This window comes from Panthera pardus, unplaced genomic scaffold, assembly GCF_024362965.1.
Source record: "Panthera pardus isolate Hobbes unplaced genomic scaffold, ASM2436296v1 HiC_scaffold_11, whole genome shotgun sequence".
Lineage (NCBI taxonomy): Eukaryota > Metazoa > Chordata > Mammalia > Carnivora > Felidae > Panthera > Panthera pardus.
In genome coordinates this window covers 76,358,489-76,383,631 of record NW_026526666.1, presented here as the reverse complement: position 1 = coordinate 76,383,631, position 25,143 = coordinate 76,358,489, and the positions used below count along the sequence as shown (strand labels likewise).

The window sequence follows — 25,143 nt, the reverse complement described above, 5'->3', positions numbered from 1 at the left end:
GCAGAGAAAGATCTCCCTTGTCACTGTCGCGTTTGCTTTTGGACAAGTAAGCGCTTCTGCGGGGGTGGGGGCTGGCCCAATTCTCCAGTTAATGCACATGTGTACTTTTCATGGCCCTACATTTGAGGATGCTCAGAGTAGTACCAGACATCAGCTCTGATTCAAGGAATCACACTTTGGATGATCCACAGGTTTTTTTAAACTTGCCATGTCAGAAACAGAATGTTTTGGATTTCCTCTCACATGTACTTCTCAGGTCTTGCCTGTTTCAGGAGTGTCCCATTTTCCCACTTGCTGAAGCAAAAAACCCAAGAGTTACCCTTAAATCTTCTCTTTACCTTAAACTTTATGTTCTGTCTGTGAACAGCTTGGCTTCATCTTCCAATATGTCCTTGATCTATCTCTTGTTACCCACCCACCTGTCCCCATTTCCCTGTTTCACATCTGAGTGAGGAATCTTCCTTAGACTCTTCTAATCCTCTGAGCTGATCTCTTGCTCAGCCTGCCCCATAGGCTATTTTCCCACGTAGTAGCTAGACCCACCTTTTTAGAGCATACTGCATGTCACCGAATCTCAGACATTGTCAGTTATAAGCCACACCATTATCTTATACACTACCAAAAAAGAAGAAATTCTGCTAATTTTGCAAATACCATTGATTGTAAGACACATTCTAATTTTAGAGATACTAAAATGTCGGGGAGATGTGCACCTTACAATAGCTCAAGTATGGTAAATTGAATCACGTCACTCACCTGCTTAAAACTGTCTAGTGACTTCATATCATACTCATAATAAAAATTTAAAGCCGTGCATAGTTTATGAGGCCATGCATGATCTGGTCCCCCTTCCCTATTTCTCTGATAACGTCTCTAAATAAAAATGACCTGAGATTATTATATATTTATTTGTTTATTGTGTTCCTTCCCACTAGAATGTAAGTTCCAAGGAAGCAAGGTTTTTTCTAACGTGTTCTCCACTATGCATATAGCACTCAGAACAATGATAGGTAATAGTAGTTGCTCAACAAATATTCTATGAATGAACCCATTTCTTTAGTTAATAACTAAAGACTTGGTATCACAGAGAATTGAGTTTAAATCCTAGCTTCACCATTTTCTAGGCTTAAAACTTTATGCAAGTACTTAGCCTCTCTGGGTGCCTGTTGCTAAATCTACAAAATGGAATCAGTACCTCACTGAATGGTTATAAAGATTACCTGGGATAGTGTATACATAGGACATTGTCTCAAACTTAAGATACATTCAGTAAATGGTAGCACCTGCTTTTATTATTGTTACCATTTTATTACTAATATTGTACTATTATAGTAGTAGTAATAGTAATATATATTTTTTTTTTTTACTGCTGCTCTAGGCTGCTTAAGGAACTCATTCCGTGTTTTTTTCCTGCCTAGAGTTTTCTAAGTAGGCAACAAAAAGCAGGGCATTCCAGTCCAAGGGAACTGCATAGTCAAAGGCACAGAGGAATGGAAATATAATGATTATAGGAGGAAATAGCAAATATTCTGACATAGCTAGATGGTGTGTGGTACATAAGAAGCAGTGACTGTGGAAAATGAGAAGGGAAAGTTGAGGCCAGCCTATGAAAGGCCTTGTTCAGTTCTCTTGGCTTTACTTTCTATTCTTGTTCCTCAAAATGGGGTGTTAGAATCAGGAGCATCAGTATCATTGGGGAGCTTGTCAGAAATGCAGAATCTTTAACCTGCCAAATCAGGATCTCAGTTTCAACAAGATCCCCAAGATGATTTATGTGCATGTTGCTATTTGAGAAGCTCTGCTCTAGATCATTAAAAGCTTTCAAACAGAGGAATGAAGTGATCATCATTGTGTTTTAGAAAAGCTATTCTGGTGGCAGGATAGAAAAGAAACTGAGAAGAGAGTAAAGGCAGGAGAGTAATAAGAGGCTCCCTGGCACCCATCCGTATGTGATAGGAAGGGGTCCTGGATGAGGACAGCACTCTCAGGATGGCAGAGGCGATATCAGCATAGCACAGCAACATGAGAAGAGCATCGGTTTAGGATCTCTCTGTTGCTCACCCACTGAGTAATCAGGGAGACACACTTCCTGTCTCTAGGCCTCAGGTTCCCAATGTATGAGAGGATGAGGATGGTCAGTCAGCAAACTATGACCCACAGGCTAAATTGAGCCTGCATACTATCTCTCCGTGGCCCATGAGAAATGGCAAGAAACACCCCAAAAACCAAAGAAGAAGAATACTTCATGACACATGAAAATTCTATGAACTTCAGCTTTCAAGTGTCCATCCATGATGGTTTATAACACCATCACACCCCTTCATTTACTGATTGTCTCCAGCTGTCCTCCCTTACAGTGGCAGAGTTGAGCAGCTAGGACAGAGCGTATGGCCTGATAGTTTCCACCTGGCCCTTTAAGCAAAAAGTTTGCTAATCACTGGTTTAAATGATCACCAAAGTGCCTTCCAGCAATGAAATACTATGATTCTGTTGCATGAGTTATGTTGCATGAGTATGTGTAAATGTGGTGAAATGTCTTCCTCTCCCAGGACTATGAATTGCAACTGATGACATACAAGGCATTTGTGGAATCACAGCAGAAATCCCCTGGCAAGCGCCGTCGCATGCTTTCCTCCTCAGATGCCATCACGCAAGAGGTGAAAGGGTGGGGAAAGGACATGCCACTGTCTTCCCTTAAGGAAAGATTTGTTTGTTGGGGCCCTGACAGTTTGATTTAGGGTTCACCTTTCTGTTGAGCACGTGATTTCATGAAAACTTCCTCTCATTTTCAACTATTTAAATATACTTTTCCGGCAGATAATTTATCTAAATTGTTTTTCTGAACCATAGTTCATGGACTTGAGGACTCGCTACACAGCTCTGGTGACCTTAACAACTCAGCATGTAAAATACATCAGTGATGCGCTCCGGCGACTAGAGGAGGAGGAGGTGAGGATGGTTGGGTCCTAAATCATTTTGAAAATAGAATTAAAAATCCTGTGTTTCCTCTTGCAAAATTTAAAGTGCACACACAGCCAATTTTCATTATTCACAGTAGTCGTGTTTTGTGAAGTTACTATGCACACCACATTAGGGAATACTGCACTCTTACACTTAGGGGAAATACAGGGTTAGGTTCCTGTGAGCCTCTGGTCACACATTTTTGTCAGTGAATAATACATAACCTTATTTTATGTGTGTTTTTGTTTAAAAATACCTTATTTAATATATTTTGTTGATTCAGGCCAAGAGCACTGTACCTCACACCTAAATGAAGTTTATTTAACATACATTTTCTCTGTAAGGCATTCACAGCCTTCTTTTGCCTAAGAACATGAGATAGCACTTCAGCACTGTGCTTGCGTCCATTTATTTTATTTTATTTATTTTTAAAATAAATCAATTATTTTTTTAAGTTTATTTATTTTGAGAAAGCGTGAGCATGAGTGGGGGAGGGGCAGAGAGCGAGGGGAGAGACAGAATCCCAAGCAGGCTCTGTGCCATCAGTGCAGAGCCTGATGCAGGGCTTGATCTCACAAACTGCAAGATCATGACCTGAGCCGAAATCAAGAGTGGGACGCTTAACCAACTGAGTCACCTAGGTGCCCTGCTTGGGTCCATTTTAAATGGTGAAATCACCAACAAAAATTGTAAAAAAACATGATACTAAATAGACTGTGAAAACAACACTTGTTTATAGTATAAGAGCTGGAACGAGAAGGTACAGTGTCACCCTCAGCTGGGAACATTGGGCATATCTGGAAAAGACTACGAAATTGCTATAAGTATTGACTTTGGAGTTACAAATAAATTCTAGTGAGTAGAACAAATTCACAAATATGGAATTTGAATAATGAGGATTGACTGTATAATGTCCAACTCTCCCACTTCCAAGTGTCTTCATTATAGATATATTGTGAATATGAAGAAAGGAGATATGAACAAAGATCCTTAATAAAGCATAATTTGTTAATGGGAAATAATTGGAAACATACAAATTCCATACAATGGGATGCTATGAAACTGTTAAAATTATGAAAGAGATTTATTATATATTGTGTTCTTAAAATAAGCTAGAGAAAAGAAAATGTTAAGAATATCATGATAAAGAGAAAATACATTTATGTAAGAACTGTATTTATAAAATAAAATGCGTGTATAAGTGGACCCACCCAGTGACTGTGTTGTTCAAGGGCCAGGTGGACACCAAAATTCTGGGGAATGAGATTAAAGGGATATATGTTATGCACTTCAGATTATGTGAATTTGTTGTAATGAGTATATAATCTTATAAAAATCTACGTCTTTGCAAAATAAGTTTCTGTATGTTGCTCACTTTTATAAAAGAAACGCTTTGGAAATACTAACTCATACCAATTTTTGCCTATGCGAATTAGCAAAAAACTTCCTTTATGTCATAACTATCTCACTTAATCTCTGTAGACTTCATTCTCTTTACCTGTAAATCTAAGAATCATGAAAAAAAGATGCTATATTTAAAGGATATTTAAATATCAGTAAATAATTATTGAATACGTTACGTTAAAAAAATTGTTCTTTTTTAGAAAGGTGCTAACCTAGATATGTTGAATTTGGCTACTAGTATCACACAGTTAAGCACCTATGAACAATGTTCTAGGCTGGGTAAATTATATTTATCTTGGGGTTATTTTAGCTTCCTACTGATTTAGGTAACTTTTGTGTCTCTATTTTAGGAAATCAGAAGTCAGGCCAGTTTAATAAGACATTGACCAAGATACTGATTTTCTAATTCCTGTTCTAGAAAGTTGTAGAAGAGGAAAAGCAGGAGCATGTGGAGAAGGTTAAAGAACTTTTGGGCTGGGTGTCTACCCTAGCAAGGAACACACAAAGCAAAGCTACCTCATCCCAGACCAAAGAATCAACGGACATTGAAAAAGCTATTTTAGAACAGCAGGTGAGTAGAAGAGCCATCTGTCTCTTAATAATATGTAAGAATGCGTTAGATGGAATAAAACAAATCACATATGGGCCATCACAGGAATGATATTCTCAATAAATGTTAACTGCCTAACTTAAAGAAATTTAAGAAGTCATCCTATTTATACTTTACCTTCTTAATCAACTTTATATAGCTTATTGGTAATAAAAATCTGACCTAAGCTAGGTTTTTCCCTAGGATTTTTAAAGAGTTATTTCAAATAATTTTGATTCTTTGATCTATTGGGTTCTGAGGCTATACTCTTTGTTTCTACCACCTAGGTTCTGGCAGAGGAACTGACAACCAAGAGGGAACAAGTCTCTGAGGCCATTAAAACCTCACAGATCTTCTTGGCCAAGCATGGTCATAAGTGAGTATTAAATGAGAAATGTTGGCACATGTAGGGGACTGAATCTACTTGGCTAAAACTCAAGGTCACAGGGAGACTGGAGAATTTAGGCCTGCAAGAGCCAGATTATGAAGAGCCTCATTGTTCACGCTGAAGAGTTTGCATTTTACCTTGTTGACTATGGGGAGGAGTCTCTTCTATATGATTAGATTTTGTTGATGAAGATTTCTAGAACAGTTTTACAGAGAATACATTCACAAAGTGGAGGCCCGAGACCAGTAAAGAGGCTGTTGTGATAATATAGGCGAGAAATGTTGAGGGTGGAGAAGGGCAAGAATTCAAAAGTTATTAAGGATGATGAACTTACAGCGTTTGGTGACGAATGAAGATTGTCAGATATAACTTCTAGGTTTCTGGCTTAGGTCTCTGAATGTATGGTGATGACACTAACCAAGATAGGGAATACACGAGAAGGTGTGGATTGAGGGAGAAGGCAGCTTTATTCTTAGACATTATGAACCTGAAGAGCCCACAGGACATAAGAGTGGAAATACTTAGAATGTATTAGAAGGTACCTCATATGTTAATTTATGCCTTACATAGTTCCACTAAAGTTGTCCAATGGGGAGGTGTGTATGTAAATTTAGAATTAATGAGAGAAGTCTAAAGTGATGCAGATCTGAGTCATCAGCATAGTAGAAACCATGAATGGATTAGTTTACAAGGGTTCAAGGGCGTCTTGGTACTTGTCAGCCTGTAAAGGAAGCCTTATAGAAATAGAGGGAATATTATGAGTGATACTTTAGAACCTATGAGAGAATAGTGTTCCAAAAAGGAGAAAGTGGTCAGAGGTCAAGAAAGACTGAGACTGAGATGTTTCTCTTGAATTTGGCAAGTTGGAAGTTTTTGATGACTGATGAAAAGTTGAGGCATGATGTCAGATTCAGTATGACGGGGAGTACATGAGGTGAGGAAGTTAGTGATAGCAAAATTAGACTACTCTTTCAAGAAGCTTAGCCATAGGAAAGGGCAGGAATAATACAGTAAATAATTAGAGTAGAATATACAATCAAGAAAGACCTCTTCTTAAAAGATCAGAGGAACTTAGCTATGTTTATGGACTGAGTCTCAAGGACCAAAAGGGAGAAAGAGATTGAATAATAACAGGAGAGGGGTCCCAGAGTTATAGGAGAGGACACAATTTATCAGTGGGTAGAAAGTACAACCCTAGACCAGAGTCAAGACAGCTTTTCCTATGAGGGTTGAGGAAAAGGAGATTAGGAAAGGTGTGGATGGAGGTAAATATGTAAGGAGTGAAGCCAGAAGGTGAGTGAATTCGTGCCCAGTGGTCTGCAATTCCTTTTGAAATAGACTGAAAGGTTGTTTGCTGTGAAGATAGCTCCCTCACAGGGCAAAGGAATTGGGATTGACTGGGGCCTCCAAGAAGGTTGTCAGGAAGCTCTCAGGTTCACTAGAGGCTGGAAACTAGTAGGATCTCCTCCATAGGGTCTCCTCCCTCCCCCCACCCCGAGACACACACACACACACACACACACACACACACACACACACACACACACACACACACAGGATATACTTAGCCTGCAGGCAGGAGCAGAGAAGTCCAGTGATTCTATTGATCTGGGGCAGGAGTTTCATCAGATTAGCAAGGACAGAGTGCAAGGCTAATAACGGGGAGCTAATAGAGACTATGGACTGTGGGGTCTGGACTACAAAAAGAAGATACTGAAGATCGTAGGGAGGAATGATAGATTAAGAAAAAAGTGGGAGAGTTAAGGAGGGCTTAGGAAATCTCAATAAATTGATGGGTAGTTGCAAAATTCACCAAATCCAAGATTGTGATTACCTCTAGGGAGAAAGGTAAAAGAACAGGGTTGGTGACAAATGTACATGGGACTTTGAATATATCCGTAATGTCTTATTTCCATGAAAAAGATCTAAAGTAAATCTGGTACGGTACTAAAACTTGGCAAAGGTGGATAGTTGGGTAATAGGTAAATGAGAGGTTATTTTCTCTTTTGTCTGTTTAAAATATTTTATTTTTAGAAGAGAACGTTTTTCCCTAAAAGAGCTTCAATGTTTCATCTTCTAGGCTCTCAGAAAAAGAGAAGGAACAAATATCTGAACAATTAAATGCCCTAAATAAGGCTTACCATGACCTTTGTGATGGTTCAGCAAACCAGCTTCAGCAACTTCAGAGCCAGTTGGCCCAACAGACAGAACAAAAGGTACATTTAGTTTCTCTCTCCAAATAGGAAAGGTACCTTTTGAATGGTATGAAAGCAGCTTTGCTGATTGAGAATCATGTTCACTAGCTTTCCATGACCAATGTGACTTAATTTTTAACCTCACCATAGCAGCCATTTGTCTTGTGTTTCTTTACTGGGGTTCCATGATGTATTGGTCAGTCAAGAACACTAGAAGGCACTTATGGCCAACGCTGTAGACCTGATTTACAGTTTCTGTTTCTGCCATTTTATGGCAGACCGCAATTGAAGAGAATATAAATCTTATATCTGATCACAGGGCAGCAAGATTACTCCTTCATGGCGTTGTCATTCAAAAGTTGACAGCCAGAAGTTCTGAATATTGGGAAGAAAAAGCCATGTCCTTCTTCCTCCATATTTTTTTTCATGGCTACTAAATAAGTGAGAAATGTTCATTTTCCAAGCAAACTGGTGGATTGGTTGTACTGACTGAGACGCTGGTTCCCCTCACCCATGGTCATTCCATAGTGTGACATCTTTACCAGTTCCCACTCATGTTCCCTTCCCAGACCATAGGAAAATTGTCAAGTTCCTGCTGGTTGTCCTGAGTTCTTCCTGGATTTTTGTGTGTATATGTAAACTTACCATATTATATACATGTGTCTCTGGGATATATATGTGTTTGCCTGCTTATTTCCTATGTTGTGAAGCAATGGCCAAATTATGTGGGGCAGGTCAAAATTTAAGCTCATGTGGTTGTCAGATTTGGTCTCGATGATGCTCAAAATGATATTCAGACAAAACATGCTTTGACTCTGGTCCTTGGGTATGAAATTGGTGCATCAGGAGCTAGAGTTATAAAGATCACAAGACAGAACCAGCTATGATTTGTTTGAGAGTAGTTTTCCAGAAAGAATATGCTGGTTTAGCATCCTTATGTAAGGTAGCCCACTTCTAATGGCTTATTGCTTCACCATATAAGGGAGTATGTGAAAAGTTTTAACAATTGCTTGCTGAGAACACCCAGTTCTCATTTTGAAAGGTTAAAAAAGGGGGGGGAAAAGAAAGAAAGACAAGCTGCTGAGCACCACTACATTGAGCATGATGTGTCCCCTGTTACTGTTTGTGTGTTTCATGTGAAGTATTGTTCTGATTAACTGACATCCTTGCTTACAAGTTTCACTAACCCTTTGGAGTTTAAGCACAAATGCACAAAAGGGAAAAAGAGGACGACCTGTTTGGGGTTCTTTTTTACAAAAAAACAAACAGTCGCATGCTGGACGCTAACCCCAAGCTTACACTGTGTGTGCGATGCGGCTGAGCTGCTCCGTAAGGCTCTCTCTCTATCTGCCCAAGGCGTGCTGCGACTCTGGTAAGTAGAAGCCTTTTACGTTTCCTTTCCTCCTCTCCGTCTGTCTTTCTCTGCTTGTTTAGGTCAGAATGCCCTTGTTTGGTGGGGCTGAACTGGATTTCTCTGGATTATTGCCCGGCTCGGTGCTTCTTGCCTGTCCTTCAATCCTGAGAGTATTGGAAGGAACAGCCTGTAGTCTTTTCTCTTTGTCTAGCAATTGGCTAGACTCCAGGTTTTTCTTCAATATCAGTATTTGAGGAATCTCACAGAAGAAATTAGAAGTTCTCAAAAGAATTTTTTCCTTTGTCATCTTGTCTGCTTCTGAACAGTCTTTACGTGGATTTTATAAAAGGAATTTTTCATGTATCTCAAAGAGTCCTATGCTAGTGCGATTTTCCCTTCAGTCTCTACAGAACAAATACCTGGTAAATGCATATAATATACATTTGCGTCATACAAGTGGAACTACTTTCTAGGTTCAGAACACAGAAGGAGGATGGGGAACAACACATAATATTTTAAGTAGTGGTGAGAATTCTATGTGTTAGTCCATTATTTGAATAAATACAGTGAGATTAGGGATGTGAACCAAATGTGTTCCCTCATTTGCTCTCCATTCTTTGTCTCTTATACTGTGCAACTAATTGAATTTGAAATTCTCAGTGCATGCCTTTAAAATCTGGGGGCAAGTAGTTTAAAGATTTTAAGGATTTCCTTACTGGTTACCAATTTATTCATTAATTCAACAAATGTTTCTTGAACTGCCAGTACTGTTCTTAGACACTGAATGGGCAGATACCTGCTCTTACAGAGTTTACTCTCCCTGAGACAGAATGGAATGCATTATTTAGGAGGCAGAGAAGTGATTGGCAGTTGCTTCAACAACATCCTCCATGGATAAATCCTCCATGGATTAGTTCAAGAGTTAAACGAGGATCAGAAAGTAATACTGACTGAAGGGGGCAGACAAAATCATCTCTAGGAAACAAAGATAATGAACATAAACAAGAAGAGGTAGAAAGTTGAAAGTAATAAAAGTAAGTGACAAAACACTTGAATGATTTAATCTTTTTTATTTTTTTAAGTTTAATTATTTTGAGACAGAGCAAGCATGAGCAGGGGCGGGGCAGAGAGAGTATCCCAAGCAGTCTCCATGTTGGAGCGTGGAGCCTGACACAGGCTTTGATCTCATGAACCATGAGATCATGACCTGAGCTGAAATCAAGACTTGGACGCTTAACTGACTGAACTACCCAGGCACCTGTTAAACGATTAAATTTCTGAATACCATCATTCTGTGATAAAAGGCTTTCAAACAGGAAGGAGCCATTTTTAGGCTTTTTGGGAAGGGTAATTTTGGCAATGTGTAGATTTTCTTGCTTTACTGGACGTAGGACCTAACTCCTGAGTGTGATGCAGTCTACTGTGCCTTTCCTTCATGCTCTTCTGGGTCTGATAGAGGAGGCAATTTAATAGCATGAGACTTAGAGTCAGGCCTTGATTTGACTCTGAATCTCACTTGTTTTGTGATCTTGGACAAGTTACTTAATAACTTCGCTGTGCCTCATTTTCTCATCTGGAAACTAAAGATTAAAATAACTGTTTTCATAGGATTGTTGTGAGAAGTAAATATCAGTGCTCAATAAATATATTAAGTGCCCAACAAATTGTAGGTGTATCTTGGAGGCTGTACTACCCATTTTAGCCTGGACCAGAAGAAAAGTTCCTAGTGGTTAGAGGCAAAGGTCCCCAGTCTGTTCCTTCCTTGACTTGCTACTTCTGATTCCCAGAACTAATTTAACCAAGAGCCATTGCCTTGGGAGATACTTACAGTGGCCACTGCATGAGACTGCCCCAGTTGTGGAACAGCTGCTTGAGTGGTACACGTTGGGCTGTTTACAGAGCTGCACACATGTCATGTGGCCATTGGGCTGCTTGACTCTTCTAATCCTGTGGATTGGTCCTGCCGAACTCATTGGCAGAGACATCCTACTTCAGGATCTTCTGCACAGGTTACAACACTGAGAAGCTGTTTTATAGGGTTGACTTTTCACTTTTGAGGAACTGGTAGATTTCTGGAAGAACGTTTGTGGTGATTTAGTCTTAGAGCTGACCTTTCACCTTCACCGCTTGCTACTTTGTAGAGCTTGTCACTCAGATATGCTTAATGCCAGCATCTGTCAAGTAATCTGTGAACTTCCAGCCACGTTCAACATTCTGCAGTTTAGAAAAACTCTTTTTTAGTATTAACGGTGCCAGGCTTCAGTGTTTCCTACACATTGGGGCTCATTCCAGGCTGGGTTTTTCTTGTGGTCAGAATTTGATAGACTATAGTTCTTTGAAGGAATGCTTTCACCAGGCATGCTTCTCTGATTCAGTTTTCTTTTTCGTTTTCCTTTTAGGGCTGCAGAGCTGTTGCTGGGGTGATTGACCTAGGCACAGTGGAGATATTTCCCATCTTCAAAGCCATGCAAAAGGGCCTCATTGACCAAGACACAGGCCTTGTGCTCCTGGAATCCCAGGTTATCATGTCTGGCCTCATTGCCCCTGAGACCAGTGAAAAGCTCTCTCTGGAAGAGGGTCTAGCCAGAAACCTCATTAATCCCCAGGTGTACCAGCAGCTGTGGGAGCTACAGGATGCCCTGTCCTTAATAAGCAGGCTTACTGAGAGCAAAGGCCTTCCTTCCGTGGTGGAAGCAATTGAAAAGAAAATAATCAGTGAGAGAATTGGACTAAAAGTGTTGGAAGCTCACCTGGCAACTGGAGGTTTCAGTTTCCCTCCTAACGAGGGCTGCGTCAACCTAGAGGAGGCTTTTCACCAAGGCCTTATTTCTGCAAGGCTTCACTCAGTGTTAGAGTCTTACTTGAAATCATCCAAGAATTTGATAGACCCCAACACAGCTGAGAAAATCAGTTTGCTAGATCTGACGCAGAGATGTATTGTCCACCAGGAATCAGGGTTGAAACTGCTCCCCGTCAAACAACTGGCAGGGGGAATGGTGAGCCTAAAATCAGGCCGGAAGGTTAGTGTTTTTCGTGCAGTTCAGGAAGGCCTAATAGATAGGCAGGTCACTGTCCGGCTGCTGGAAGCTCAGCTTTTTGCTGGTGGCATAGTAGATCCAAGAACAGGACACAGACTTACTGTAGAAGAGGCTGTAAGACATAATTTGATTGACCAAGATATGGCCTGTGCTATTCTCATAAGGCAGCTTCAGACAGGAGGTATCATAGACACCATCACTGGGCATAGGCTGACAATAGATGAAGCAGTGAGCAATGATCTAGTAGCTGCTAAGATTGCTCTTGTGATTCTGGAGTCCCTTTGGTCATTCATGGGGTTGCTGTGGCCTGAATCTGGAGAGATCCTCCCAATCACAGATGCCCTGGAACAAGGTATTGTGTCTACTGAACTAGCTCACAAAATTCTTAGTGGCCGACAACATATTAAAGCTCTGTTTCTGCCAGCAAGCACAGAGGTTTGGTCCTGGAGAAAAGCAGTAGAAGATGGTATGTTGGACAAAGATCTTGTCAATAACTTAAAATCCGTTTGCATACCTGATGTGATGCCCCACATGCAATTAGCAGATTATTCAGAACGAACCAAATTGAACATTAATCCTGGAGCAGTAGGTCTACCATACAGCAGGTGCCAAACTGAGGGCGTAGTAAGCCATGGTGAGAAGCTGTTGTTTCAGCTGATGACTCACAGCTATATTAATGTGCAGGATGGACAGAGGCTGCTCCTGGTAGATGACGAGCTGTTAGAGACACTGACAGCAAGAGGAGAATATCAAGCAAGTCCTCCAGAAGTGTTTGAAATTGGGCATCAGAGACTAGAAAGTCCCAAGGGATTACAAGAATTGGTGAATGTCAAAACCACAGAAACGTTCTCTGATGGACTGAGTGTGAAGCCACGTGAGCTCCAGATTTCTTCTCAGAACAAAGACTATCCCACTCAGGCAGTTTGCAATGAAGCAAAAGGCAAAAGGACCACAATGGAAACTGAAGGTTCCTCAGTAGAGAACTCTGAAAGGGACCTGTTTGTGGGGGAACAAAAAGTGAGAAATCCAAATGTTGATTCTTTGATGGTCCTAGATAAAGTCCAATCAGAGTTAAAAGGACAATTGCTAGGTACCAAAAAGGAAGAACTAGCAGGAATGTCTACCAGAGAAAATGTTAGCAGGAGATTTCTCCTTACAGTACCCACTGAGGAAGCTGAAGCTGTGACCTTGGCGGTAGGCAAAGAGCCTTTCTCTGTCGAGACACCGAAGGAAGAATGGCAGAATTCCAGAAAGGCTTCCTTTCTGTGTCAGACAGAACAAGCAAACACACTTGAAACTGAAATTCCAGGTGAAACTGGGAGGCTACTCCTAAAACCCCAAAGCAAAAAGCCACAATTTCAGATAAAGAAAACTCTAGACTTAGAATCAGAGCTAAAGTCTGAAGATGACATGAATATTCATACTCTAGATAAACAGAAAACCTTAAATAAAACATTTTTGGGTAGGGATGACCATAAACATAATCCAGAAGGACACAACATTGTAGGCGGTAGTACGATGACATTAGAAAAAACAGATGCAGAAGATCATGGTCATGAAACCTCCCTGCCATGCGGTCATCCTTCAGAATTGCTCCCGGAAGCTACCTTAAATACGTTATCTGCACAATTACTAGATGGTGGTATCATTCACGGACAAACAGGTCAGAAGCTCTTATTAAATGAGGCAATAGCCCAAGGTATTGTGCCCAGCCACACTGCCGTCAAACTAATGGGAAAGCTGAACATGTTTCGTGGCTTCTTTGACTCTCAGACCTGCGAGTCTTTGACTACTGAAGAAGTCATCGATGAAGGTCTGATGGATGAGAAACTATTACATAATGTCCTCAGGGCGGACAAAGCTATAAGTGGAGTCTTAGACCCCCGTAGCCACACACTGTGCTCTGTGAGGGAAGCAGTTGCAATGGGACTTCTTGACACACAAACAGCCTTGAGAATTTTAGAGGGGCAGGTGGTGACTGGTGGCATTGTTGACCTGAAACGAAGCAAAAAAGTTTCAGTAACTTTGGCCTCAAATCTTGGCTTGGTGGACAGTGCTGATGAGACAGAGCTTATAAATCTGGAGAAAGCTTCCAAAGGCAGAGATGCTGAGAAAACAGTCAGGGAGAGATTTATTAGCTTACAAATGGAAACAACTGGAATTCTAGACCCTGAGAGCAAAGCTCCTTTAACAGTCATGCAGTCCATTGACAGAGGACTTCTGGAGAGAGAGGAGGCTGTTCAGTTGTTGACCAAGCAGGTGGCGGATGGAGGTATCATTCACCATACATCTGGGATGAGACTTTCTGTTGATAATGCCTTTGAACATGGCATCATTGATGAAGATTTAGCCAAGCAACTCAGAAAAGTTGAGAACTTAAGCCTCCATCGCTTTTTTCATCCTGAAACCAAGGAAACTATTTCCCTTTCTGAAGCCATAAAATTAGAACTTGTTAACCCAGACTTGAAAAGAGAAATCCAAGAAATTCAGGCTTTGCCTGGAAGCTTTGTAGGTCACATTTCTGGCCAGAGATTGGCCTTGGCAGAAGCTGAAAAAGAAGGACTGTTAACTAATGAAGCAATATTGTCTTCAGGAATGATGCATGGGATTGTAGATCCTGAGAATTACAGAATTGTTCCCTATTCAGAATTAGTAAAGAAATGTAAGATTGATATTGAATCTGGACAGAGATATCTAGAAGTAATTCCCTTCTCAGACATTAAAGATGGAGCAAGTGACAAAGTGCTTACATTGTCTCAAGCAACTCAGCTTGGAAAAGTGGACTTTGTATCTACACTGAAGGTTTTGGAAGCTCAAGCAAATACTGGGGGGATCATAGACACTGCCACAGGAAAAAGACTGACATTGGCATCAGCCTTAGAACAGAAATTAGTGGATGAAAACATGGTTAAAATTATTGCATCTCATCAGGTGTTAAATGGAGGAATTGTTGACATATTTAATGATCAGAGAGTGACTTTAAAGGAAGCTGTTGAGAAAAGATTGATCAGTCCTGAACTGGCAGCTATGATCCAGGTAGATCCTTTAGAGTCCTGCAATCACGGGGCTCAGATTGAGAAGCAAGATGGGATTGAAGTACGTGAAATAGAGAAGGAATTTCTAAGAAAGGAAATGTTAGTTGTATGTAATCAGACTGCTGGAATGAGTTGTGGTAAAGGAGCAAGTGAGAAATTATTTCAGATTGCAAGTCAGACTGTACAAGGAAAGGTTCAGACAAGAGTTTCTGATGGGGGGCAGGCCAAAAAGAGCATGGAAATTTCATTACAGGAAATGGAGTGCAAGGATCAAGATAAAAAGAGAGTTTCTCCAGATGCTGAAGAATCTGTCGGTATCATAAGTCCTGGTGATCATAAAGGTACATTGTTGGGCCAAGGTTCAGCGACACTCTCTCGCTCAGAAGCTCATGATTTTAAATTCAAAGAGGTGGCTAGTAATGATGTGGAAAAAAACACAAATGAAGAGCAGGAAACAGTAGGAGCCCAAATAGAAATTACTTCCCATATGAAATGGTCTACATCAGGTCCAGATTCTAAAGAGATAAGGGAAAACCAAGAAAGAATTATTTCAGAAGTACAGGAATCAGATTATGAAACTTCAGGCAGATTGCTGAGTGAGCAGGTTATGCAGAAATCAATGAATACCAGAGAGAAAAGTAAGAGGAAGGAGAGGGAGATGAATCTAGAAGAAAGTGTTGAAACACACAAACCAGTTCTTTCCAAAGAAAAGTTGAATCAAGAAACCATTGTTACAGCTGACCAGGGATCCACCGTAGAGAATCTACCTGTGGAAATAGCCATTAGTGAAAAAGAAGCTGGTAGAGAGCTGGGATTTTCTATTATTTGTAAAGATGAAAACTCTTCCCAAATGATACCCAAAGGAATTTCTGTAAATCAGGATGCTTTAACATTCTTCAAACCCAATCAAGTTAGTGAAGGAGAAGTAAAAAATTTAAACCTCTGCCTAACTTTAAAAGCAGAAGAAAATTTTTCTCAAATTACTTGTGGGGCCCAGAGTGAACCATTCTCTTCTATGACCCCAGGACCTAAAGGATTACACTATCAGGAATTAGTTGGAAAGACCCAAGTTGCAGGCAGATCCCAAATTTCTGAAACAAACAAGCCTCTCCAGGGAACCATCAGACCAGAGACCAATGATTACCAAGATTCCTGTGTTACTTTTAAAACCAAAGAAACCAAAGATCTGATTCGCTCATCTAATGGATATAAAGAAAGATCATACCAAGAAGTACCTTCTGACTCAACAAGAACTCTTAAACTGGAAGAAAGTACAGTTTCTAGAGTAGACCCAAAAGAAGTCAGCTATCTGGAAGTCTCAGACAAAAAGGACTTTTATCATCAAGACAGCAAAAGTGATAATGAAATCTGTGGAATTCTTGCATCTAAAATAGTAACAACTCAGGAAATAACTGGAGAGAAATTTCTAGAAATGTCCAGCCCTACAGTTACAGATGTAGAGGCAGCATCTTTTGAGGGCATAGTGACTCAGGGCAATCCCAGAGTCTTAGTGTCCCTTCTTCCAGAGAAACTCTTCAAAGATGTGTCTCAAAAAGAGAGGACAGGGCAACAAGATGCCGCCATTAGTCCAATTATTGCAGAGACCAGTGAAGAAAATCCAGTGCCGCTCATATACCCTACAATGAAGATGGATGAGAGGACCCCACAAGAAGAGCTCACAGAAAGCGCTGGCGGTGAACAGACTGCTTTCACGACTACACCTGGGGGAAAGGGACATGAAGGTGTAAACCCAGAGCCCTTCCGAGCAACTAAAGTAAGTTTGCCAATGGTGTGTTTGTATATACGTATTTTATTTTATTTTATTTTATTTTATTTTATTTTATTTTATTTTATTTTATTTAAAAAAAAGTTTATTTATTTTGAGAGAGAGAGCAAGTGAGCAGGGGAGGGGCAGAGAGAGGGAGAGACAGAGAATCCCAAGCAGGCTCCATGCCATCAGCCCAGAGCCCGATGCAGGGCTTGAATCCACGAACCATGAGATGATGTCCAGAGCCGAAACCAAGAGTTGGATGCTTAAGCAGTTGAACCACCCAGGCACCCCTGTGTGTGTGTGTGTGTGTGTGTGTGTGTGTGTGTGTGTGTGTATTTTAGATATAACTAATTGAATGCTAAAACTCTTGACTGGATATTGAGTTTACATATGTATAATTGTGTGCATGCATACAGCTTCAGGGGACTAGATGATTCTGTAAGGTATAACTTAATTTATCATCATCTGTTTGTTATATAGCTGTTCAAAAATAGGCAGCATGTCTTTCCGAAAATCGTAAGGGTTTTAATTTAGAAACCAACATTGGAACTAATATGAAATATTGGAGCAATGTTATCTGAAATCAGAATAGCTTTTGGAAGTTTCACTAAAATGATGCTATATTGATAACTATGAGTCTCTCCTCCCCAAAGAAATTAATAAAATCACTCTTTTGTCTGACAGTTGAAGGCAACATGTTTTATTTCATCCCACCCTATGTGTAGTAAAAATTCTATTTTGTCTACTGGTAAGACCCAAACTACTTTTAAAAGCATATTTAAAGGAGGATGTCAGATCTGAGTGAGTTTTCTTTTTGGTTCCACAGAATGTATTTAACCGGCAACTCTGCCTAGAACATGATGAGAAGCTGGTATCTTATCTGTCTCTATTACGAGACATTGAAATGAGGACCAAACAGATTCAACCTCTGGACCTAAACCTGGCAGAGCTACAGGATCTGCTGTGTCAGGCCAAGGTGGGTTCCCAGAGACTTCCCCCAGGCCCACCAGCTTGGGAAAATAGAGACTCTTCAGGAGGAAAAACATGTTCAAAAATACTAACCATTTAAAGGACAAAAAAAAAAAAAAAAAGATTGAAAAAGTAGAACTGGAGATCTCTGGAGAACACCAGGAAACACTGGTCTCCCAGAAACCAAAGCAGAAGAGACTCGAGGGAGGAGTTACGGAAGGAGGAAATACAGGAGGGGGACTAAGTACAGTGAGGACTGAAAGGGAGATTTAGTGCCAGAGAGTCATTGATGACCTTGATAAGAACAGTGTAAGATCGCAGGATATAAACAAGGTTGCCATGAGAACAAATGGGAGGTTGGAAGGTGGGAGCAATTAATGTAAATCGTTCTTTCCAGAAGTTTGGTAGTGCAGGTGAGGAGAGAGGTAGGGCACTAGCTGGAGGGTGTACGCTGAAAGAGGAATGTTTTGAGTGGATTTGGGGGCCAAGAGAAAGAACCAATAGAAAAGGAGAACTCGTTAGGGGAGAGAAGTAATAACTGATGGCATGAGATTCCTGAGGACATAGTTAGACAGTTTTGAGATGGGGAAACCTGGAGGTTAAGACTTGCCATAGGATTGGAGTCACAACAAGGACAGACTGTAGAAGCTGAGCAGTTCTCTCAATATCCAGAGTATGGTCTTGCATAGGGTGGCTGAAGAGCAGGTTAGGACAGTGCCCAGAACCACTAAGCTTTTCCACAGCTTATTTCTGGCTTTTTTGCTGAGGATCAGAATATTGTAGACTGGCTGAGTGGGAAGGCTGGGTTGGGATATTTTATATTTTTTGGTTCTGCCCCCTTGGAATTTGGAGTGGAAGAGTCCTTCTTTCATTTGTCTTGTTTGTTTGTTTATTTTTGAGAGAGAAACAGAGCAGGAGCAGGGGAAAGGACAGGGAGAGAGAAGGAAACAGAATCTGAAGCAGGCTTCAGGCTCTGAGCTGTCAGCACAGAGCCTGACGCGGGGCTCAAACTCACAAACTGAGATCATGACCTGAGCCGAAGTCGGTACTTAACTGACTGAGCCACCCGGGTGCCCCTCATTAGACTTATTTTGTGTCACCTTATATGAGGCTAATGACACTCTTGAAGAGGCATCATCTTGTAGCAGAAGGTGTACTACACTGAGTCAGGAAACCTGAATCCAAGTCCTGAGTCCATTGCTTATCAGCTGGGTGATCTTGGACTAAAATAAAATAAAGTAAAATAAAAAAATAACATTTTCAAGTGCTGAGGCATCTCTTCTCTAAATATGGGATAATAATATCTGCTCTGCCTACCTCAAGAATTAGTGATTGTGGGAATCAAACAAATGAATGTACATAAAACCTTTTTCTAAGCTGTAAAGCATGTGCAGGCATAAGTGACAGAAAACTATGTCCACAGTTGATTCCTAAATAGTAAGAGTTCCAGCCTTAATTTTGGAGGTAACTCACTTTATCCCCTCAGGTATTAGACAGTGAGCTAAAGGATCTGTCCACCTTGGTGCATCAGCAACTAGAGCGTGTAAATCAGATTATCATCAGCCAGCCTCAAGAAGTTCCTGCTCAACTGTTGAAGGCTCTAGAGAAGGATGCCAAGAATCTCCAAAAGTCCCTCAGCTCTGTGAGTGACACCTGGAGTTCCAGACTATTCCACCTCCAGAGTGCTATGGAAGTCCAGAAGGTAGCTTCTTGTTTTTATTCACAAAGGCTCACAACGTCTGGGATGGCTCAAAGATTTTTATAGTCTAATTTGACATTTATTTCTTAGACTAAAGTGTTAAGTCAGCGTGAACAGCTAGACGGCAGACTTCAAGATCTGAGAGACTGGGTTGGCAATACCAATCTTATTCTGAACAGCAAAGAATATAACGATGACACCAATGCGGACAGCCTGAATCACTGTCTCCAGCGGTATGAGGTAGACTGTCCACCCATTCTCAAGCATGTTTTAGTTGTCCTTTGAATTGTGTCAATTTTATTTTTCTGCCAGGCAAACGAGTATCTATCTACGAAAGACTGGTTTTCCATTTTAGAAATAGTCTGTTGTGTTTAGTCTTTTAGGTTCTCATACCCTTGGAACCTCAGGCATTATGGTTATTTCTCCTTTCAGCTATTCTGTGAGGGAGAGTCTACAGAATGGTCTGTGATTATCAACTTCATCTTGTCTTGATAACTGAGCGTCTAGTACCCATCCCTTGTTTCTAATTTTACACACACTAATTTCAGGAGAATTGTTGATCCATGGTTGAGAGCATGGCTTGGCAAACAAAAGGGCCAGATAATAAATATTTTAGGCCTTGCTGGTCTTATACAAATGGACCTTTTCTGTAGCAGCCATTCACTTTTGCTGTTGAAACACGAAAGCAGCTGTAGACAGTACGTAAATGAATGGTCATGGATGTGTTACAATAAAACTTTATTTACAAAAACAGATGGCAGACATATTTAGCCTGGGGGCTGTTGATTGCCAACCCCTGATCTAGACTGATGCTTTTCTTCTTGTTAAGCTTTAAATTAACTGATTCTTTTTATAGGTCAGTGAGAGAAAGGTAAAGACTGAGATATACAAGAACTGAGGTTTTTTGGTTTTTTTTCCTCCCAACATTGTTCTTTGTTTTGGTTATACTCAAGATGATATCAGATATTACTCACAGTGGTTTACCCTCCCTCTGCTATGGATAGCACACTCCTTAAATTATTTCTAAAGTCAGAGCAGAACTAAAGATATCCCCTCCTTTTGTTCCTTTTCCCCAGTCCTAAGAGTTTATCCATGGTCAGGCTTCTTGTTTCCAACCCCATCCCTTTTTGTCTTGCAAGAATTGACCTGCCATCTTTGTTTATACCCTTTTATCCAAATATATCATTAGGGGAGTGAGTTGCAGACTTGCTCTGTTCACTAACAGGAGTATTAAAAAAAAAAAAAAAAAGAGTGAAAAAAAATCCTGTGACATAGTATATGGTATAAATACACAGAGTGTCTCATGCACTGGCTTCCTCCCCTAGTTATAACTTAATGCATGCCTTTATGGGAAGACAAACATGGTCTAAGTCTTGTTTTCCTAATGACAGTTTCCCAAATCCATTTGTCACAGGTGAAGAAAGATCCTTAGCTTAATGATAAATAACCCAGAAGTCCTTTCCGCCTGCTCTGCAGGACTGCTGACTACACTCAGTTTCAAAGTGTAGATATCTTCATTGTCTTTATTGCAGTATTACACGGCTGATGATCACTAAATGTTTGTGGAAATTTTGCATGCTTTTAATTGCCTGAAAACAGATAAATGCTAGTGTTTAGGCAGGTTTTAGTGCTTTAAGGAAGCAATGGAACTGTTATATAAGAAGGTCTCGCTGTAGTCTTTTACACTTTTTAAAATGTATAAGCAACATTGTTTACTGTCAAAATCATGGTTTAGTGAACCACAGACAAATTGAGTACTTTCTCACTTCTGGTCTCCCGGTAACTCACTGCTGGACAAATACAAATAGATGTTTGAATCTAAGAAAATACAATTAGATCTATCTCAGACCCGAAATTCATGATCTATTCTCCAAACATTAAAAAAAAAAAATGTTGTCTCTAGATACCTGGGATGAACAGTAGTATAATTATATTAACATGAATAATTAAAAGCTTACTGCATTTGGAAATCAAAGTCCAGTAAAGGAAACCTAATTGTAAGATATGAGGAGTTTGGAGAGAGCAGAAGTGAGAGAGATTTCCTATGCTGGTTTGGCCCTAGATATTATCAGTATTGATTATTAAATTAACCTCTCTTTAATGTTGACTCTGATTAAAACCAACAGATTCTACTTTGATAGAGAATTAGAAGTTTTATTTTTATTTACTTTATTTCTTTCATTTCCTTTCTTAGGATTTGAAGCAGCCCATGGCTGACAGGAAATCTCAGCTGGATGCTCTTGCTTTTGATATTCAGTTCTTTATCTCGGAGCATGCCCAGGACTTATCCCCTCAGCAGAACCGACAGATGCTGAGGCTTCTGAATGAACTGCAGAGGTCCTTCCAAGACCTTGCGGAGCAGGCCACAGCTCAGATGGATGCCTTGCAGGGCCGTTTTCAACAAATGGAGCAGGCAGTCCAGGTCAAGGTCAGACTGAACCAGCGGCTGGGCTCATTTTGTCTTTTGGGGTATCCTCTGTCTTTGAGATTTCTGGCCAGACTCCATCCGTCATAATTCTAGGAGCCTGCGTTTGCCAATTTTGAAATTTCACATCCTCCAGGCCAGTTTGGTTCTGGTCTAGGAGGCAGCTATTCTGGCTGTTTTTCTTGCCATGTTTTTGGTTTTATGTGTGCGTGTGAGAGAATACATGTGTTTACCTGTGTATGCATGTGCAAGTATTTTCTTTTTAGTGAGACTCTACCCTCACTGTGCCTCATTGTTTCTGACTTTCAAATGGAAGTTCAATCTCCAGCCCTAGTTTCTCCTCCTTTCTCCCCCAGGAGTCTTTTGAGGGCCATTAGGAACATTTAGGTACTCTGAGCTCTTGAGAAGAATGGTTTTGAAATGAGTTTTATTCTGGGGCTTTTCAAATGATTGACAGTAGTATTCCTTGACCACCTTCAAACAGCTGACAAAGAAATTTTTATCAGAATCAGATTAACTTTTTAGCACTTTAAAAAGAATTATTATTTTCTAGCACCTTTCTTCACACTGTAATGCCTAGTGCTCATTCAATTATGGAAAACAGTGTGTAGAATCAAGGATGTTACATTTTGAAAACAAACCATCCTACCACACATAACCCTCTTGCAGAACTCAACATAATTGCATTAATGGTGACATCATAACCTAAAAATACCAAGAATGATGCTTATGCCATTTTTGCTGTTTGAAAAGTAAGTTGGAATTCAGCAAGATGCTATTAGAATGTCATTATCACCAGCAATCTGTCTCAGGGTCGCCTTTATTAAATATCGTGCAAAGTCGAATTGAGCTTTTGAGTTAGGCCTAGAGGAAATTAGGTTGGTCAGTTCCGTATGTCCCCCATTACTGCTTACCTGCTCCAACTGCATTGAAATTGAAATAAAATACTAATGAAACCCTTTAGGTTACTTTCCAAATCTGAAAATTTGCCACATCCTCACTTGGGAACTTATATAGCATGGTGTAGTTTGTGGATAATTAACGAAATAGTATTGGTCTGAGCCACTTTAAGATATAGCCCGGATCCAGGATAGACCGCAGAGCTGCAGCAGGTGGTAGAACTGCATGTGAACATTCTCTCTGAGCACATAATTGATTCCACAATGTTTATTAACCTTGTTATTGTCAGAAATGCTCTGCTTCTCTCTATATTTGCCCTGAATGCATGTGTATGTCCGTGTGTTAACTTGTTTGCTTTGCTTTTTTCAGATTCAGTCTGCACCCATCCTAACCCATGAAGATCCCGTTTTACAGCTGAAGAGCTCTTAGGAGTTCTCTTCCAGAGCCCTTCTATTTGTCCTAAAGAGGGGGAGAGAGGGCCAATTTGGGCACCTGTTTGTAAGTGCAGGTGACTAAAACACCATCAGAAGGTAGAAATTGGTGGAAAATGGTTCCAGAAGGATGGTCAGGAGAACACATCATGCTCAATGGCTCAATTAGGTGCTTCAGTGTCATGCAGCCAAGATGAGATCTGGAGAAAGGATCAGGCACAGAAACATATTCCCTCCCTCCCCCGGGGCCTGGCTTTTCTCTTTGATATCAGTGTAGATACCTAAAGGACTGAGAAAGTTGCTATTCTTGGGCAGTTTTCTTCTCAAAATAGCCAAGCCCCTCATGCCAGGCATGTAATCATTCCATTTAATGGGTGTCTACATCCGTGAAACATTTAATTTATAAAGTCAGCTCAATTATTAAGAAGCTCAGTTAGCTTATGAATTATCCAGGTCCTTGATTTTTTTTCTTCCTGATCCAGTCCTTTTAATTTTCCATATTTTAACTTTGTATGTAGCATATCTTCCAGTTCTGGTGGAGGAATTGATTAAAACCACTAATTTACTATTATCACCATGATATGAATATGAATTTGAAGCATCTGGACTCTCTGTTCTCCATTTCCAGGGATAATCCAGATAACTGCAGTCTGGCAAAGGAACTCCCAACCAAAACCTGGGAGCATTCTCACCTGAAATTATCCAAACTATTGACCTGGATCAACAGACTGTCCAAATGAGGGGAGCTTTCAGAATATGACTTCTGTGCTTTTTCCTGTTCTAGTCTCTCACCAACTTTTCCATCCTTAAGATATAACATTCCTGTTCCATATTTCAGGGAGTTATCTTCTATTTGTAAAAATGAGAATTATTAATTATCTCTCGGCCCCTTTGCATTTTAATTAGACCCTGCAGAAACAACAAAATACCTGTTACCAGAAACTGGACGATCTTTGCAACTGGCTAGGACAGGCAGAAAGCACATTGGCAGGCCACCAAGGTAGAGCCACCCAGCAGGATCTCTCTGCTTTGCAGAAGAACCAGAGTGACTTAAAGGTCAGTATGAGTTAATTCATTCTTCTCATTCCTTCAACAGATATTTATAAAGGCCTGCTATGTACCAGGCAACATAATGGTAAACCTCCCTGTTCTCCTGAAACTTACAGTCTCATGGGAGAGACAGACATTACACAGATCATCATAAAAACGAGCGTGTAGTTATTAACTATGATATGGATAAAGGAAAAGTTACACAAGAATATATAACAGCCAGACCCAATCTTGTCTAGGATGTCAGAAAAGATTAGTTTGAAAAAGTGTCACTTAAACTGAGAAGCAAAGGGTATATAGGAGTTAACGCACAGAGGCATGGAAGGAGGAGGAAACTATGCCAAGTACAATGTATTCAAGAACTGAAAGGAAGCTAGTTTGGTTGGACTGCAATGAGCAAAAGGAAGATTAGTGAATGATGGGAGGCAGGATCCACATCCTGCTGGGCCTCGAAGGCCACATTAAGGATAAGGAGTGATGGGGCACCTGGCTGGCTCGGTTGGTAGAGCATGTGACTCTTGATTTTGCGGTAGTGAGTTCAAGCCCACGTTGGCTAATAGAGATTACTTTAAAAAAAGAAGAAGGAGAAGAAGTGATAACCAAGGAAGTATAAGGGAGAAACCAAGCCTTGATTCAGCTGGAATCCTACTGTCAACTCCTGTTTATAGAAGAATGATCTCTTTGAAGATAACTCATTGCAAAATAAACATCATGTTTGTGGGGAGTCTCCTCTTTTGTCTTCATCAAATGTTTGCTTAGAAATTTAAATTTTGCTTAGAAAATTAAATATTAGAAATATTTAATATTTAATTTAATATTAAATATTTCTAATAAATATTAGAAAATTTCTTAAGTAAAAAAATCTTAGAAATTATTTGCATTGGCTTAGACCTAAACCTTAAAGCAGATTATAGTGAGGGACACACATCTGATG

General features: G+C 40.2%; 1 protein-coding gene across 31 annotated transcripts in view; it reads left to right on the top strand.

Moving 5' to 3' along the window:
* Positions 1 to 25,143, top strand: part of MACF1 (microtubule actin crosslinking factor 1) — a 329,250-nt gene that overhangs the window by 197,786 nt on the left and 106,321 nt on the right. For 24 of the 31 annotated variants that reach the window (XM_053897190.1, XM_053897168.1, XM_053897225.1 and 21 more), the window contains 11 exons: positions 2,550 to 2,657; positions 2,851 to 2,949; positions 4,784 to 4,936; positions 5,242 to 5,330; positions 7,423 to 7,558; positions 11,291 to 16,738; positions 17,562 to 17,711; positions 19,191 to 19,406; positions 19,494 to 19,643; positions 21,598 to 21,831; positions 24,066 to 24,215. In XM_053897190.1, the coding sequence (XP_053753165.1) occupies positions 2,550 to 2,657; positions 2,851 to 2,949; positions 4,784 to 4,936; positions 5,242 to 5,330; positions 7,423 to 7,558; positions 11,291 to 16,738; positions 17,562 to 17,711; positions 19,191 to 19,406; positions 19,494 to 19,643; positions 21,598 to 21,831; positions 24,066 to 24,215 (6,933 nt within the window). The remainder of the gene's footprint in view (positions 1 to 2,549; positions 2,658 to 2,850; positions 2,950 to 4,783; positions 4,937 to 5,241; positions 5,331 to 7,422; positions 7,559 to 11,290; positions 16,739 to 17,561; positions 17,712 to 19,190; positions 19,407 to 19,493; positions 19,644 to 21,597; positions 21,832 to 24,065; positions 24,216 to 25,143) is intronic. The other 7 variants (XM_053897198.1, XM_053897202.1, XM_053897196.1 and 4 more) reach the window with 1 other exon arrangement.